The sequence below is a fragment of the Eulemur rufifrons genome, chromosome 8, assembly GCF_041146395.1.
Source record: "Eulemur rufifrons isolate Redbay chromosome 8, OSU_ERuf_1, whole genome shotgun sequence".
In the NCBI taxonomy this organism is placed as follows: Eukaryota; Metazoa; Chordata; class Mammalia; order Primates; family Lemuridae; genus Eulemur; species Eulemur rufifrons.
Genome location: NC_090990.1, coordinates 12,745,968 through 12,760,910, shown reverse-complemented (window position 1 = coordinate 12,760,910; position 14,943 = coordinate 12,745,968). Strand labels below are relative to the sequence as shown.

Here is a 14,943-nt window from a genome sequence, read left to right as displayed (position 1 = left end):
AAGCTCCAGGGAGTCAAGCTGGGGCCAGCCGCAGAGGCCCCACTCAGAGGCCCCCACCCACCCTTCTCTCAGGTCTCACCTTCCACACTCAGGAGAGACCCCTGCAAGCCACACACTTCCCACCCGGTCCAGAAGCAGTGGCAGGATGCAGTCACACCCAGTGCTGGCTGGAAAAGCCAGGCGGCCACGGCCGGGGCCCAGGCCTTCCTGAGTCCCCCAGGGCTGAGCCCTCGCTGGAGGGGTCGGGAAGAGGCAGTGGGCAGCCCTCAGCTCCTGGCCTGGCCTCCACCCCCGCCCTGCTCCCTCTGTCTGGTCCCCGGGCCAGACCCTCCACCTGCTCTTCTCTCAGACCTCAGCAGGGCTAGGGAGGGGCAGGGGGCACCGGGGAGACGTGTGTGCAGGCCGCCTCCTCCGGGGACGGGTCGTAGATGCTGCAGTTGGGCCTGGGGCCCTGGCAGTAGACGTTGAGGTAGCCACGGTACTCCTCCCTGTACGTCTGGTCCTTGATGCACAGAACCACGCTCTTGTCACACTCGCACGTCTGCTTGTCACACTCTGTCTTGTTGAGCTCACCTGTGGGAGGTGGGGGCCGGCAAAGGCCTGTGCGTGAAAGGGCCACTGCTGGGAAGGGAGGGGGTAGCCCACAGACCGTGGGGGCCCAGTGGTCCTCGGAATGTGGTCCCAGGGCCGTCAGCACCAGCACGCCCACGGGCCCCAGCCCAGGCCCATGGGGTCAGCAGCTCTAGGGGGGCCCAGCTGGTCTGTGCTGTACCAAGCCCTCTAGTGCATGCTAAGATTGGGGAACCACTGGTCCGACATGGTCATTGTATAGGTGGGGAAACTGAGGCCCAGAAAGGGAGCTGGGTTTACCTAAGTCACCCAGAGAGCTGAAGGCCCACCTTCAGGCCAGTTACTTCCTACTGTCCCAGACCTCCTCCTTCAATCACAGAATCAAAGAACACCCACCCCAGAGGGTGGATTCGTAAAGACTGAGTGAGAAAAACATTTGCAAAGAGCTTAGCTCAGCGCCTAAGAGCCAAGCAAATGCTTACTCATGGTACCGTGATGCCGTGGTGCTGTGGTACCGTGGTGCCATGGTACCCGCTGCTGTTTGTTGCTACTGCTGTTATTTTTAGCATCAGATACCATCCTCAGGTGTGCATTAGAATCAGCGGGAGGGCTTGTCGAAGACTCTGGACCTCGCCCCTAAACTTCAGATTCAGTAGGTCTGGGTGGGGCTGGTATTGTGCAATTCCAGCTGGGTCCTGGGTGCTGCTGCAGCCTTGCTGGTTCAGGGAACACCCTCTGAGAACCTCCCACTAGCCCGATTGGTTTGCAAACTTTGCAAACTTTCCATCAGCAGAATCCTTTCTCTTGAATGAAACTCTTTGCAGAAGGCTGATGTATTAATATCAAACAGCTCAAAGAGAAGCTGTTTAATTATAAAATACATTAAAGAGCCAGCTCGGTCACTGCGGGACTGCACCTCCGTGACCTCCAAGGTGAACCTGATGCCCCAGGAGTCCCCAGCACCCAGTGCAAAACCACTGCTTTAGGTTAGTCCATTGCCCCTGGTGGGTCAGGGGAACATTTCTGTCCTCAACCTGCTTTTTTTTTTGAGACAGGGTCTCACTCTGTCACCGAGGCTGGAGGGCAGTGGCATGATCACAGCTCACTACAGCTTCCAGCTCCTGGGCTCAAGTGATCCTCCCACCTCAGCCTCCAGAGTAGCTGGGACTCCAGGCGCGGGACACCACTGGCTAAAGCTGGTAAAAGCTAGATTCCTGAGCTTCCAACTGCTTTAATGGGGGCATCCTCTCTCTCAAGCCAGCCCCTCCCACCCCATCTTTGAATAGCAGAATATGAGGACCACGGAGCTCTGGGTGCCCAGGGGCTCCAAATGTACCTGGTTCCCCACCAGCTTCCTTCTCAGATGACAGGAGACTTGAGCTTCTTTGCAAAGCCAGCGCTGCTTTTGAGCTACCAGAGTAAGGAGCAACGTGCAGAGCTGGGTAAGGTGTGGAGGCAGAGAGCCCAGTGGCTGCTCCTGGGGCTAGGGGCAGGGCGGGGCTTCTACGAGCCCCAGAGAGGGGCACAGGGGGTGAGGACAGGGACACCTGGGCCTGTAACTTGGATGCCTCTCGCCCACACTCCTCAGCTGGGGAATGGCCGTGGAGAGTTCATGGGAAAGGAGCGAGCCCCACCAGGCCTGGCGCCAATAGCTTGGCTCTCCAGAAACACTGGGTGTCCTGGGATGGGACTCTTCTGGTGGGGTCCCAGTGACAGAAATGGAAGGGCAAGGGTCTGCTCAGTGTCCCCATGAGTGAGGAGACTGAGGCCAGCGGGGGAAGGATCCTGTCCATGGCTGCACAGTGCCGGGAGATGGTGACGGCACCTGGATTCAAACCCAGGTCTCCCGACTCCCAGGCAGGCACTTCTCAAGGCCACACTTTCAGAGCAGCAGTCTCAGAATCATCTGGAAAACTGGCTAAAAACCAGATTCTTAGGCCCCACTCAAACCCACTGAATCGGAATCACTTCCTACCTAAGCTCTCCAAAGAACCACACGGACAGGAGAACCAGGGTGCCAGGGCCATGCTCGGGGGACCGGAGCACATTGCCCTAGAGCCACGGTGAGGCTTGTCAGATTTAGATTTAGCCAAAGACCAAAAACGAAACCAAAATACAGGACGCCTGGGTAGATTTGGATTTCAGATAAACGATACATGTTTTACTGTAAGCATGACCCAAATATTGCATGGGACATACGGATACTAATTCATTTCCTGCAAATATTAATTTTATACTAACATGTAATTTTTAGTATCCGTATGTCCCATGCAATATTTAGGACAGACTTATATTTAAACATTTTTCATTGTGCATCTGAAATTCGAATTTAACTGGGCAGCCGGTATTGTACCCGGCAGGCCTGCCCCTGGCCCCAGCACACGCTGGTGGGGCTGTCAGTCCACACCCTTCTCCCAGGGCCCAGGTGGCAGGAGAGGCACTCACTGCAGACTATCTCAGTGTCGTTCTCGATGGTGTGGTCGTAGTGGTCCATGTAGGGGCAGCAGCCCTGATCAAAGAGCTTCTGGTAGCAGCAGTCGTGGGCATGACAGCACCTAGGGGTGGGCAGAGGTGAGCAGGTGGGTGTGCCCAGGCCGGCCCGTCTCCCACCAGCAGAGACCTCTGATCATCTAGTCCGGTCCCTCACAGGTCACATCTGCAGACTGAATCCCAGAGAGGGGCAGTTACTTGCCCAAGGTCACACAGCCAGGCAGAGCTGGGGCTGGCTGGGTTGTTGCCCGTGACCCTGCCTCTTTGTTCAATCCCCAGAGCTCCCGCCTTTCTCCTTGGAGCCCTGGATGCAGCGGCAGGAGGCGTCGGGTAGTCCAGCCATGGGGTGATGGGGGGTGGGGCCTGGGTTTAAGGCGGTGCTGGAGGAGCACTGGCTGTATACAGACATCCCTGGCTGGGCCTGATGCCAGGGAGGGACAAAGGTCTGGAGAGTCAACGGGGACTGAGAGGAGGGGGACAGGAACCAAATGCAGTGCAGCTGTCCCCATTGCATCTGGGGGAGTGAAGTCAGCTAGGCAACATGCATTTATTAGGCTTCCAGTGACACCAAACTTGGTGCTGGCTGCTGTTGGGGGGATAAGAGCAGAAAACAAGGCATGGCTGCTGGGAGCGCCAGTCTGATGGAGGAAGCACAGCCTCTGGGGCTGAAATGCTTCCAAGCCCAAGACCTTGGAGTTGGACAAGAGAAAGTGTCCAAGACAGTGGAGAGGACATAGTCAAAGATCAAGCTCCTGGTCATGAACTCATCAAATAAGCCCCACTTTTTGGAGAAAGAACCTCTCCCCCCTCTCAGAGATGGAGGTCAGTCTGGCCTTCAGCTGTCCCCACCCAGTCCCCAGCGGGAGCCCAGGGCCCCGGGCACCTACCAGTCCACCCCGTCCTTGGGCTGACCACGCCCCCCCAGCCCGCAGTAGCAGCCATAGCCCACGAAGGACAGGATGGCGCTCCTCCCCGTGATGGCTTCCACCATGAACTTCAGGTTGAGCAGGCTGCCCTGGGCTGTGGACAGAACTGCAAGAGAACAAGGGACACTGTGAGCCCCTGCCCCGTGGTGACCTGTCCTGTCCTGAGAGTCTGGACTCACTGTCCTCCTGATACCCCAGGGCCAGGAAAAGGGGGAGGGAAGGAGGGAAGAAGCAGAGAGAAGGGAGGGCGGCGGGGACGGTGGGCAGCTGAGCAGGAGGAAAGAAGAAATCCACAAAGTACTGAGTATGATCAGCTACCCACGTTCCTGTAGGAATCCCTGCAGCCCTGAGAAAATAATATCGCAAAGATTTGTCGAGGACTTGCTCCAGGCCAGGCACTGTCCTAAGCCCCCTCCATGCATTAACTCACTGCAGCCTACTCAGCGCTATTGTCATCCCACTTTACAGAGGAGGAGACTGAGGCCCGAAGCACTTAGTAGCTTGCCCCAGGTCATGTTGTCAGAAAGCGGTGCAGACGAGATTTGCTCCCAGGCGGTGAAGGTTTTGCAGTCTCTGCTACTTGGCTGTGAACATTTCTCAAGGGGGCTGCCAAGTGTCTGGTACACTGGAAGGGGCTTCATAAACACCACATGCTGTTATAAACCACAGGGGTTTGATTCTGGGTCCTTCCTCTCCCTTCCTGGCCTCTGCCTCGCTCCTCTGCCCCTCTCGGGGACTCAGGGTCCCCACCACGGTCCTGGGGCTGGTGCATCTCAGGGTTAGTCCCGGGACAACTAGGAGCTCTGGTCATTTAATGAAGATACAGTCAAGGCTTCATATTACAGGCAGATACTGCTAGAGGTTGGAAGAGGGACGCACGCACAGCGGAAGCAATAGTGCAAAGACACTTCCTGAACCAGAAAATTCAGCCTCACAGCACCTGTCAGGCCCGCCTGGACCTATCCTCCCCTCTCCATGGCTTCCCTCCCTCTTGCCTGTGCTGGGCTCTCGGAGCAGCCTGTGCCGCCTCTGCACGTTCTCCTGGGCTCAGCACTAAGTCCGTGCACCGAGCCTGGCGCCCGCGGTCTCTACCTGGGTGAAGCCACACACACCAGCAGGAGAGCAGATCTAGCCCCATTTTGTGGATGAGGAAACTAAGGCTCAGAAAGGTGAGGGCTTGCCTAGGTCGTGCAGAGCCCAGCACAGCCCAGTCTGTGTGCCCCCGAGCTGGGCTGCTAACCACACAGCACAGCCCCCTGTGTCCTCCACGCTGGGCCGCTCCGGCTGTGCCCAGAGTTAGGTGACCAGGTCACCTCCTGCTCTCTCCTCGTCCCCACCCTGCTCCATGGCCGGAATGAGGAAATGCACAGGGGGAGGGAAGAAGCCAAGGGTTTCAGAAACTGGGGGGTTAACACAATCCCAAAGGCCTCTCTCGCTTGCTTCTGGAGATAGTGTCCATGTCCCTGGCGATGGGGAGCCACCTCCTCAACGTGCCTCAGTGGGAAAGGCACCGACTGTGGAGTCAGGCAGACCTGGGCCGACAGCTGCAGTCCCCGGGGCTCTCCAGGGCCGTTTTCTCCCCCGCACGATGGGAGGGGCCATCCTGACCATGACGGCTCAGGCTGCCCAGTGCCCAGCTCGGGGCCTGGCACACAGCAGCGACCTCTTTGACCTCGGTGCCCAAATCTGAGCAGCGGGATGACACCCATCTTGCAGGGCACTTTGCATGATTAAGTGTGATCAGAAATGTCTGCAGAGTGCCCAGCCCAGCCGCTGTGAGGCCCTGGCCTCCCCCTCCCCAGCCTGAAAGCCCCCACCCCCATTAGTGGTGTAGGTGTCACCCTGCGGTGGCGGCTCCAGGCCCCGGGACCCTCTGACCGTCAATTCCCATGTGGCAAGAGAAGCAGCGTGGGGAACTTACCGCCACACACAGGGTGGACACACACACACTCACCCACCTCACACTGTCCTCTACACACCGCACACACTCGCTCCCACAATCCCACACTCACACTCATGCATTGCAGACACACCGCACACACAATCCCACACTCACACTCGTGCATCACAGACACACCACACACACAATCCCACACTCACACTCATGCATCACAGACACACCGCACACACAATCCCACACTCACACTCGTGCATCACAGACACACCGCACACACCTGATGCACGCACTCACCTCGCAGGTGTACACAACACACACTCACACTCATGCATCGCAGACACACTCGAGTACACAACGGCATCCAGCGGACAGTCGGGGGCTGGACCCGAGGCCACGTCCACACCCACACTCCAGGCAGAAGAAACGAAGTCCACGTCCAGTCAGGCTGAAGGCTCTGTCCCTAACCAGGGGTTGGACGGGACTCAAGTGGCCGTTTTCTAACTCACAGGTCACCTGACCTGAAAGCAGCCAACCCTTCCTCCTGTCCGGCCACACGGAACCTTATTTTTCTTTCTGACGTTTGTTTCTTTTCCTCAGACCCGGCTGTGTTTTGGCACCTGGAAAACCAGCCGACGTTCCAGTTACGGAGGCGCCTGCCCCACACACCCTGGCTGCGTGCAGGGTCGGATTTGCACCAGGAGCCGTGACCGATGACCACCCGGGAAAGACGTCCCCGACCTCCCACCACTGTCCTGTGCACACACAGACGCCCACACTACACACACGCCCACGTGCAGATCTGCGCCCCCGAAGTTCACATGTGCGCTCCGGAGCCACGCGCCACGGTAAACACACTGTCACGGAGACACGGCAGGCTCCCACTCAGGTGCCAACAGCGACACATTTTGTCAATGTGTGTTGCACACACCAGCATCACCATATGCTCAGACACCTACACACACATAGATCCGTGTGTCTGTCCGCACACGAACTCGTTAACTCCCGTCTACACATGCACTACCACTCGTTCTTATGCACACGACGCCCGCGAGCACCTCCATTTTATGGTGCTGGCTCAGCTCGGCGCCCTGCCCCGGGAGCCTCGTAAACGCCGTGTTTACACGTAAACGCTGTGTTTACAGGTGGCTGGAGGCGTAAACAGCTGGGAAGAGAGGATGGAGGCTGCAGGGCAGGGCAATAGAATAACAACTCAGGTGCCGCGGTGGGGTGTGGGGGACAGGCTGGGGGCGCAGAGAAGGGGCCTTTACTCACCGCTGCCGGCCAGGAGGGCGATGGTGAGGAGCTTCACGCCCAGGCTACACCTGAGGGGGGAAGAACCCGGAGCCGGAGTCGGTCCCCTCCACCTTCCTGCCTCTCCTTACGGGGCCATCCGCACTGTCCCTTGGTGCCCCAGTAGCCGCCCCCCAGCCCCGTGATCGGCATCTCCCCACCCACCCTGCCCCTCCTGGGGGAACACAGCCCAGATGGCAGAGCCGGGGGGACACCGGAGCCTCCCCCCTCACACCCTGAGCAAGTCCCCTCCACGCACCAGCTTCCGAGGCAGGAAACCCACCATCTCAGCCCAGACCCCCACCTTCCCTCTGCATGCCACAGAGTCCTGGGACGAGGAGTCATGTGCTCCACCCTAGCGGCCGGGTCTTGAACCCAGAGCCAAGAGACGTGGGTCCCTAAATTCTAGTCCTCGCTCTGTTTCCAAAATGTCGTGTGACCCTGGACAGAGCCCTCAGCCTCTCTGGGCCTCAGGCGCCCCAGGAGGGTTGACCAAAGGATCCCAGAGGCCCCTCCGGCGCTGAAAATGCAGGGACCTATCTCAGCCCATCGCTCAGGACTCCGAGCTCTCCTTGCTGGGAAGTGGATTCTAGGAGCCAGTCCCTCAGCCCCACCCTGCCCCCTCCACGGAGGAGGCCACCCCAGGCAGCAGGCACCTACCTGGAGGTTCTCAAAGGACAAGAGGCCCCAAGGCTTGGGCCCCTCCACCCAGAGGGGCATCTAACCAGCACCTTCTTCCTGAACCCTTTGGGGTTGGCCTGCGCCCCATCTGCCATGTTCCGGGTTCCGGGGAGCCAGCAGCATAGGTCTCGAAAGGTCCGCGATGCCCTCCAAAGGCCCTGGGGAGCAGGCCCCAGCTTCACGCTGCCTCACACGCTGGCAGGGCAGTGCCGGAGCAGCGCCCCTGGGCAGGAGGCAGGTGACACATGCCCTAGAAAAAGGAGGCCCCACCTCCTTCCTCCCACCCCCACAGCCCTGCCCACAGCTGGCTGGTAAAGTCCCCACCCCAAGTGTGCTCTGGCCTGGCCGGCTGGGGGTTTATATACCTGTCCATCCCACGCATCTTAAAGGAAATTAGCCCACAGGCCTGTCTATCCCCACCCCACGCCCACCCCTGCCTGAAAGACGTCAAAAGCATCATTCAGTGAAGCTTGTTGAAGCGCAGTGAAGCAGACTTTATTCAAGGGGGCCAAGGGGACAGGCGTGGGGGCCACTGCCAGGGGGGCTGCAGGGGGGAGCGACTGCACTCGGTTCCCAGGCACAGCAAGGGAAAGCGGGAGTTCACGGCCAAGGAGCAGGGGCAGGGGTCTTCGGAGGGAAAGTTGACAAGAAACATCAGGGACGAGGGAGATTCCGGCTACACTGACCCAGCAGGATGCTTGCTGAAGGCAGCCGGGTGACCAGACACCACCTGGGGGAGGTGAGGCTGAAGGACTCGTCAGATACGGAGCATGGGTTAGATTCTAGCAAAACCCACTTAGCAGGGCTCTGGCGAAAATCGGGCAACACTAAGATGAGTCCAGAGTCCAGATGTCAAGGCCTAGTTGGAAAGAGAGTTCCTGGGAGCCTGAGTAGAGTTTGGCCAAGGAGAGACCCTTTCTCAGGGAGGCCCCTCCGTGCGGACGTGCTCAGGTCCGTACGGCATCCTGCCACAGCTGGAAAGAGCTCTCTGCCCACATCTGGAAGGGGGCCTGCACTCGTCTGGAAGCATGTTGGTGCCCACATCTGTCAGGCCACCTTGGCTGCGACCGAGGGGCACATGGCGCATGCGTCTGCAGGAAGCCCCCGACCCACATCTGCAAGGATGAGCCTGAGGGGTGCGGGGCTGGCCGGTGCCCCCAGGCTGCAGAGCCGCACCCCTGGCCACTGGTGGCTGCCCTCCGCTCCTCACCCCAGTTGTGATGACCAAAAACGTCTCCGAACACTGCCAAATTTGCCCCGGAGGGGCCGCAATTGTCTCTGGTTGAGAGCCTGGGGAGGGGGGCTGGGAGTCAGCGTCGTTTGCCTGTTTTTCGGGGGTGGAGTGCACCTGGGAAAGATGAGGCCAGAGAAAATCCAAAGGGGCTTGAGCTTTGGGAGTCGCTAATAGCGGCCCCGATGCCAGCACCCCCGCTTCTCAGCTGACCTCAGCAGGAGAGCCCCTATTCTGGTCTGTGTCCCCAGCTGCAGAATGTACATGGCAAGGCCTCACCGAGTAAGGACGGTGGCTGTGGATGGCAGGTGTCACGGGTGTGGGGCTCCACTCAGATACTGGGTCAAAGGCTGGTGGTTACAAAACAGAAGCCTCATCTCCAGCCTGGGGGTGAGTTGAGATGGTGGTGGGGGGACAAAGGAGGGGGAAGAGGAGAGTATCCTGGAAGGCGACACTCCAGATAATCCCCTCACCGTCACATCCTCTCCAGTGTCCCAAACCTCCTGACGAGGGGCCTCCCCTCCTACCCTTGGCGTTGCCAATTTCCTCTTCTGTCTGTACCCTGCACCCAATCGTGCATCCTTACACAGGAAGTTGTTAATTTGCACTTGCTCATGCATTCCTTTGTGGATACTTGTACGTGTTTTGGTTTGTGGATCTTGACACTGCACTTGAGCTGGGGATCCCAGAGAAAAGGGCTTTTATTTCCTCCCAGAGCCCAGGGGTTCCCCATGGGACAAGCCTGCATCTGCCTTATCAGACCAGAGTGACTGGAGGACAAGGAAGTTTCTGCCTTCGCTTGTCTGCACAAAGCTTGGCTTCTATCTTTGCTTTGACTTTTGCCGACACCTCTTGGTGACATCACCACACTCCAAAGGAGGAAGAACCAAGAAGCCAGGCTCAATACAGTCCACATCCTGAAGATGCAGCCTCCAACCTGCAGGTAACTTGGAGCCACATACACCTGTGTCAAGGAGGCCAAGGCTGGGACCAGGGACCCCTGAGAGCCTCCGAACAGCACTGTTGCCGTGTCCTCGTCTCGAATTCCCACTGGACACGCTGGTTGGGCTGCTCTTCAGAGAGACTAAATCCTCCAGGGGGAGGATGGGCTCTTCTCTCTCCCTCCCCCGCCCTCCCCCTACCAAGCACAGGGTGCTCAATAACGAGTCAATAATAAACTGGTTGACCCAGTAATTCCACTTCTGGGTCTGTGAACCAGATGCAAACCTGAATGCTTCCTGGAGACAGATGACAAAGGACGCTGATAGGGGTGTTTTTATGATGCCCCCCACCCCCAAAATCAGAAGTAACTTAGGGGATTAGTTAAGCAAATTATTAACCATCCATCCACAATCATGTTTTCAAAGAATATTTGATGATAGAAAAAAATATCCCTGTAATACAGGGTAATAGCCTTTTTTTAAGGGGGTGGGTTTGCACATGTATAAAAATTATCTGGGAGGATATACTGTAAAACATTGGTAATGGTCATCTTAGAATCATCAGTAGAATAACCGGTGGTTTTTATTTTCTTATTGATAATTTTTGGTATGAAAATGAATGTAAAAATACATTCAACAACTAAGATAAAATGGTCAATTTCCTTGAAAGACACAAATTCACTCAACTGGAAATAGCTCTATATCTATTAAAGAAATTGAAAATTGTAATTTAAAATCATCCCATAAACAAAATTAGGTCCAGATGGCTTCACTGGTGAATTTGACCAAATACTTAAGGAAGAAATAATACCAATTATTAGTAGATTGGTTTGGTAGGGCTGCCATAACAAAATACCACGAATGGGGTAGCATAAACAACAGAAATTAATTTTCTCACAGTTCTGGAGGGTAGAAGTCCAAGATCAAGCTGTTAGCAAGGTTGGTTTCAGTCCAAGGCCTCTCTCCTTGGCTGCTTTCTCGCTGCTGTGTCCTCATGTGGTCTTTCCTCTGTGTGTACACATCCCTTGTGTCTCTGTGTGTGTCCAAATTTCCTCATCTTACAAGGACACCAGTATATTGGATTAGGAGCTACCCTCATTTAAACTTAGTCACTTTTTTAAAGTCCAAGCTCCCAATACAATCATATCCTGAGGTTCTGGGGGTTAGGGCTTCAACACAGGAATTTATGGGGGACATGATTGAATTCAGAACACCAATCGTACACAAATTCTTGCCCAAAACTTAAGGGGCTGATTCATTGTATCAAGCTACCATTACTCTGACACCAAAACCAGAAAAAGACAAGAAAAGAAAACTACAGACTGATATCCCACAGCAACATAGATACAAAAATTCTTTTAAAAATGTTGGCAAACAGGCAAATGTTGGTAAACAGGATAATATATCATGACCAAGTGGGGTTTATCCCAAGAATGAATGGTTGGTTTTACATTAAAAATTCAGTCAATGTAATATACCGTATCAACAGACTAAAGAAGAAAGACCGTATGCTCATCTCAATAAACGGAATTAAATAAAACAAAACAAATTAATACTATTTGACAAAATCCAATATCCATTCCTGATTTTTAAAAAACTGTCAGCAAACTGAAATAGAATGGAACTTTCTCAACTGGAAAAAAGGCATCTACAATGAACCTACAGCTAACACCATGCTTAATGGGGAAAGATTGCTTTTCTCCCTAATATTAGGAAGAATATCTACTCTCACCACTTTTATTCAACATTCTACTGATGGTTTTAGTTGGTGCCATAGGCAAGAAAAGAAATTAAAGACATTCAGATTAGAAGGAAGAAGTAAGATAATCCTCTATTGGCATAAACATAATAGACCATGTAAGAAAATCTTATAGAATCTACAAAGAAAAAGCTACTGGAACTAATAACTGAGTTTAGCAAGGTTGCAAGATATAAAATGAAAATTTAAAATAATAATTGTACTTCTACATCCTAGCAATGAACAATTGGAAACTGAAATTAAAAATACATTTACAATAATATCTAAAAATATGAAATATTTAGGGATAAAATTGACAAAAATATGGAAGACTTATACACTGAAAACTATAAAACAATGCTCAGAGAAATCAAGGAAGACCAAAATATACCATACTTACAAATCAGAAGACTCAATATTGTTAAGATGTCAATTCTCCCCATTTTCTCTGTAGAGTCAATGTGCTCTCTATCAAAATCCTAACAGATTTTTCTCACAGAAATTGACAAGCTGACCCTAAAATTCATATGGAAATTAAAAAGAGCTAGGATATCTAAGTCAACTATACAAAGATGAATAAAGTTGTAAGACTTATACTGCCTGATTTTAAGACTTATAAAGTTACTGTAATCAAGACAGTGTGGTTTTGGTAAAAGATAGACAAAGAGGTTAATGAAACAGAATAGGTGACCCAGAATTAGACCTGGACATGTATGGAAAATTTATTTTTGTCAAAGATGCAAAGGCAATTCCATGGAGGAAGAATAGTTTTTTCAACAATGGTGCTAGGACAATTGGCTGTCATTATGAAGAAAGAAACGGGGAGAAGGAAGGAGGGAGGTAGGGAGAGGGGAAGGAAGAGAAAAGAAATAAGAAAGAGAAAAAAGGAGAGATTGAGAGAAGGAAAGAGGGGGGAAGAAAGGAAGGAGAGAGAAAAACAGAGAAAATAAAAAAGAATTTAAATCCATGTCTCTCACTGGGGGTGCTAAGACAACTAAACAGGGGACGAATGGCCTTTTCAACAAATGTTGTTGGGATAACTGGATATCCATAAACAAAAGAATGATGTTGAATCCCTTCCTCACACCAGATACAAAAGTTAATTCAAAGTGGATCAGAGACCTAGATATAAACTATAAAACTCTTAGAAGAAAACATACGAATAAATCTTTGTGATGTTGAGTTAGGCAACAGTTTCTTAGACAGTACATCAAAAGCATATGACAAAAAAAGATAATTTGACCTTCATCAAAATTAAAAACGTGTGTTGCAAACTATACCATCAAGAAAGTGAAAGAAAATATTTGCAAATCATATGTCCAATAAGGAACTTATATCCAGAATATATAAAGAACTTTTAGAATTCAGCAGTACAAAGATAACAATCCAACTTAAAATAGGCAAAGGATTTAAAGATATTTCTCCAAAGAAGACAAACTAATGACCAATAAGCACCTGAAATGATGCTCAGCCTCATTAGTCATTAGGGAAATGCCAATCAAAACCACAATGAGCTGCCATTTCGCATCCACTTGCTAGCTGTCACAAAAAAGACAACCGAGCCAGTGCAGTGGCTTCCTCCTGTAATCTCAGTGACTCGGGAGGCTGAGGCAGGAGGGTCACTTGAGGCCAGGAGCTTGAGGTTGCTGTGAGCTACGATGATCCCACTGCACTCTAGCCTGGGCAACAGAGCAAGACCCTATCTCATTGATGGGAAAGTAAAATTGGAAAACAGTGTGGCAGTTCCTCAAAGTGTTAAATAAACAGGGAATTAACATATGCCAGCAATTCTACTCCTAGGTATATACCCAGGAGAATTGAAAACATGCATCCACACACATGAATGGATAAAAATAATGTAATATAGGCTGGACGTGGTGGCTCACACCTGTAATCCTAGCACTCTGGGAGGCCAAGGCAGGAGGATGGCTTGAGGTCAGGAGTTTGAGACCTGCCTGAGCAAGATTGAGATCCTGTCTCTAATAAAAATAGAAAAATCAGCCAGGTGTGGTGGCGCATACCTGTAGTCCCAGCTACTCGGGAGGCTGAGGCAGGAGGATCTCTTGAGCCCAGGAGTTAGAGGTTGCTGTGAGCGAGGCTGATGCCATGGCACTCTAGCCCAGGCAACAGCATGAGACTCTGTCTCAAAAAAAATATATAGTATAGTTATACAATGGAATATTATTCAACCATTAAAAGAAATAAAGTATTCTCAATGTGTGTTTCCTAGAAAAAAGAACAAAAAGGAATAAGTTATTGATACATGCTGTAACATGGATGAACCTTGAAAACACTACATTAAATGAAAGAAGCCACAAAAGGCCACATATTATATGATTTCATTTCTATGAAATTTCCAGACTAGCCAAGTCTGTAGGGGCAGAAAATGGATGAGTGGTTGCCAGGGGCAGAGGGGAGGGAGGGTGAGGTTGAGGGGACTGGGAAGTGTTCGCTGACGGTAGAGTTTCTCAAAAATGTGCTAAAATTAGATGGTGGTGATGGTTGCATAACTGTGAATCTACCCAAAACACCACATTGAATTATACACTTGAAATACATGAATTTTATCTCAACAAAGCTGTTTTTAAAAATGGATTATATTATTGAGTTGTATAAAAGAAGGAAATTCTGACATATGCTACAGCATGGATGAACCTGGAAGACATGAGTGAAATAAGCCGTCATCCAAAGACAAATACTGTATGATTTCATTTATATGAGTTACTTGGTCAAATTCATAGATATAGGATGGTGGTTGCCAGAGGCTGAAAGGAGGAGAGAACAGGGAGTTATGTTGAATGGGCACAATGTTTCAGTTTTGTAAGATGAAAAGAGTTCTGTACATCTGTGGTTCCCAACCCCTGGGCCGCAGACCCGTACAGGTCCATGGCCTGTTAGGAACAGGGCCACACAGCAGGAGGTGAGCGAAGCTTCATCTGTATTTACAGCCGCTCCCCATCACTCACATCACTGCATAAGCTCCGCCTCCTGTCAGATCAGCGGTGGCATTAGACTCTCAGAGGAGCACAAACCCTACTGTAAACTGCGCACGCGAGGGATCTAGGTTGCGGCTCCTTACGAGACCCTGATGCCTGATGATGTGAGGTGGAGCTGAGGTGGTGATGCTAGTGCTGGGGAGCAGCTGCAAATGCAGATTATCATTAGCAGAGAGGTTTGAC

General features: G+C 52.2%; 1 protein-coding gene across 1 annotated transcript; it reads right to left on the bottom strand.

The window, feature by feature from the left end:
- Positions 1 to 361: 361 nt before the first annotated feature.
- Positions 362 to 7,949, bottom strand: PLA2G2F (phospholipase A2 group IIF). The gene is made up of 5 exons (XM_069477416.1): positions 7,834 to 7,949; positions 7,156 to 7,205; positions 3,948 to 4,092; positions 3,016 to 3,125; positions 362 to 573 (listed from the first exon to the last, which is right to left on the bottom strand). Exons 1-5 carry the CDS (start codon positions 7,947 to 7,949, stop codon positions 362 to 364), a joined length of 633 nt encoding a protein of 210 aa, XP_069333517.1.
- Positions 7,950 to 14,943: the final 6,994 nt, after the last annotated feature.

Bases quoted from the DNA above. Each gene is read 5' to 3' on its own strand.
- PLA2G2F (XM_069477416.1), bottom strand. From the start codon at position 7,949: ATGGCAGATGGGGCGCAGGCCAACCCCAAAGGGTTCAGGAAGAAGGTG. The intron at 7,206-7,833 runs GTAGGTGCCTGC...TTCCCCCCTCAG, and splicing joins TGTCCTTTGAGAACCTCCAG to GTGTAGCCTGGGCGTGAAGC. The intron at 4,093-7,155 runs GTGAGTAAAGGC...GTTCTCTTGCAG, and splicing joins CGCCCTCCTGGCCGGCAGCG to TTCTGTCCACAGCCCAGGGC.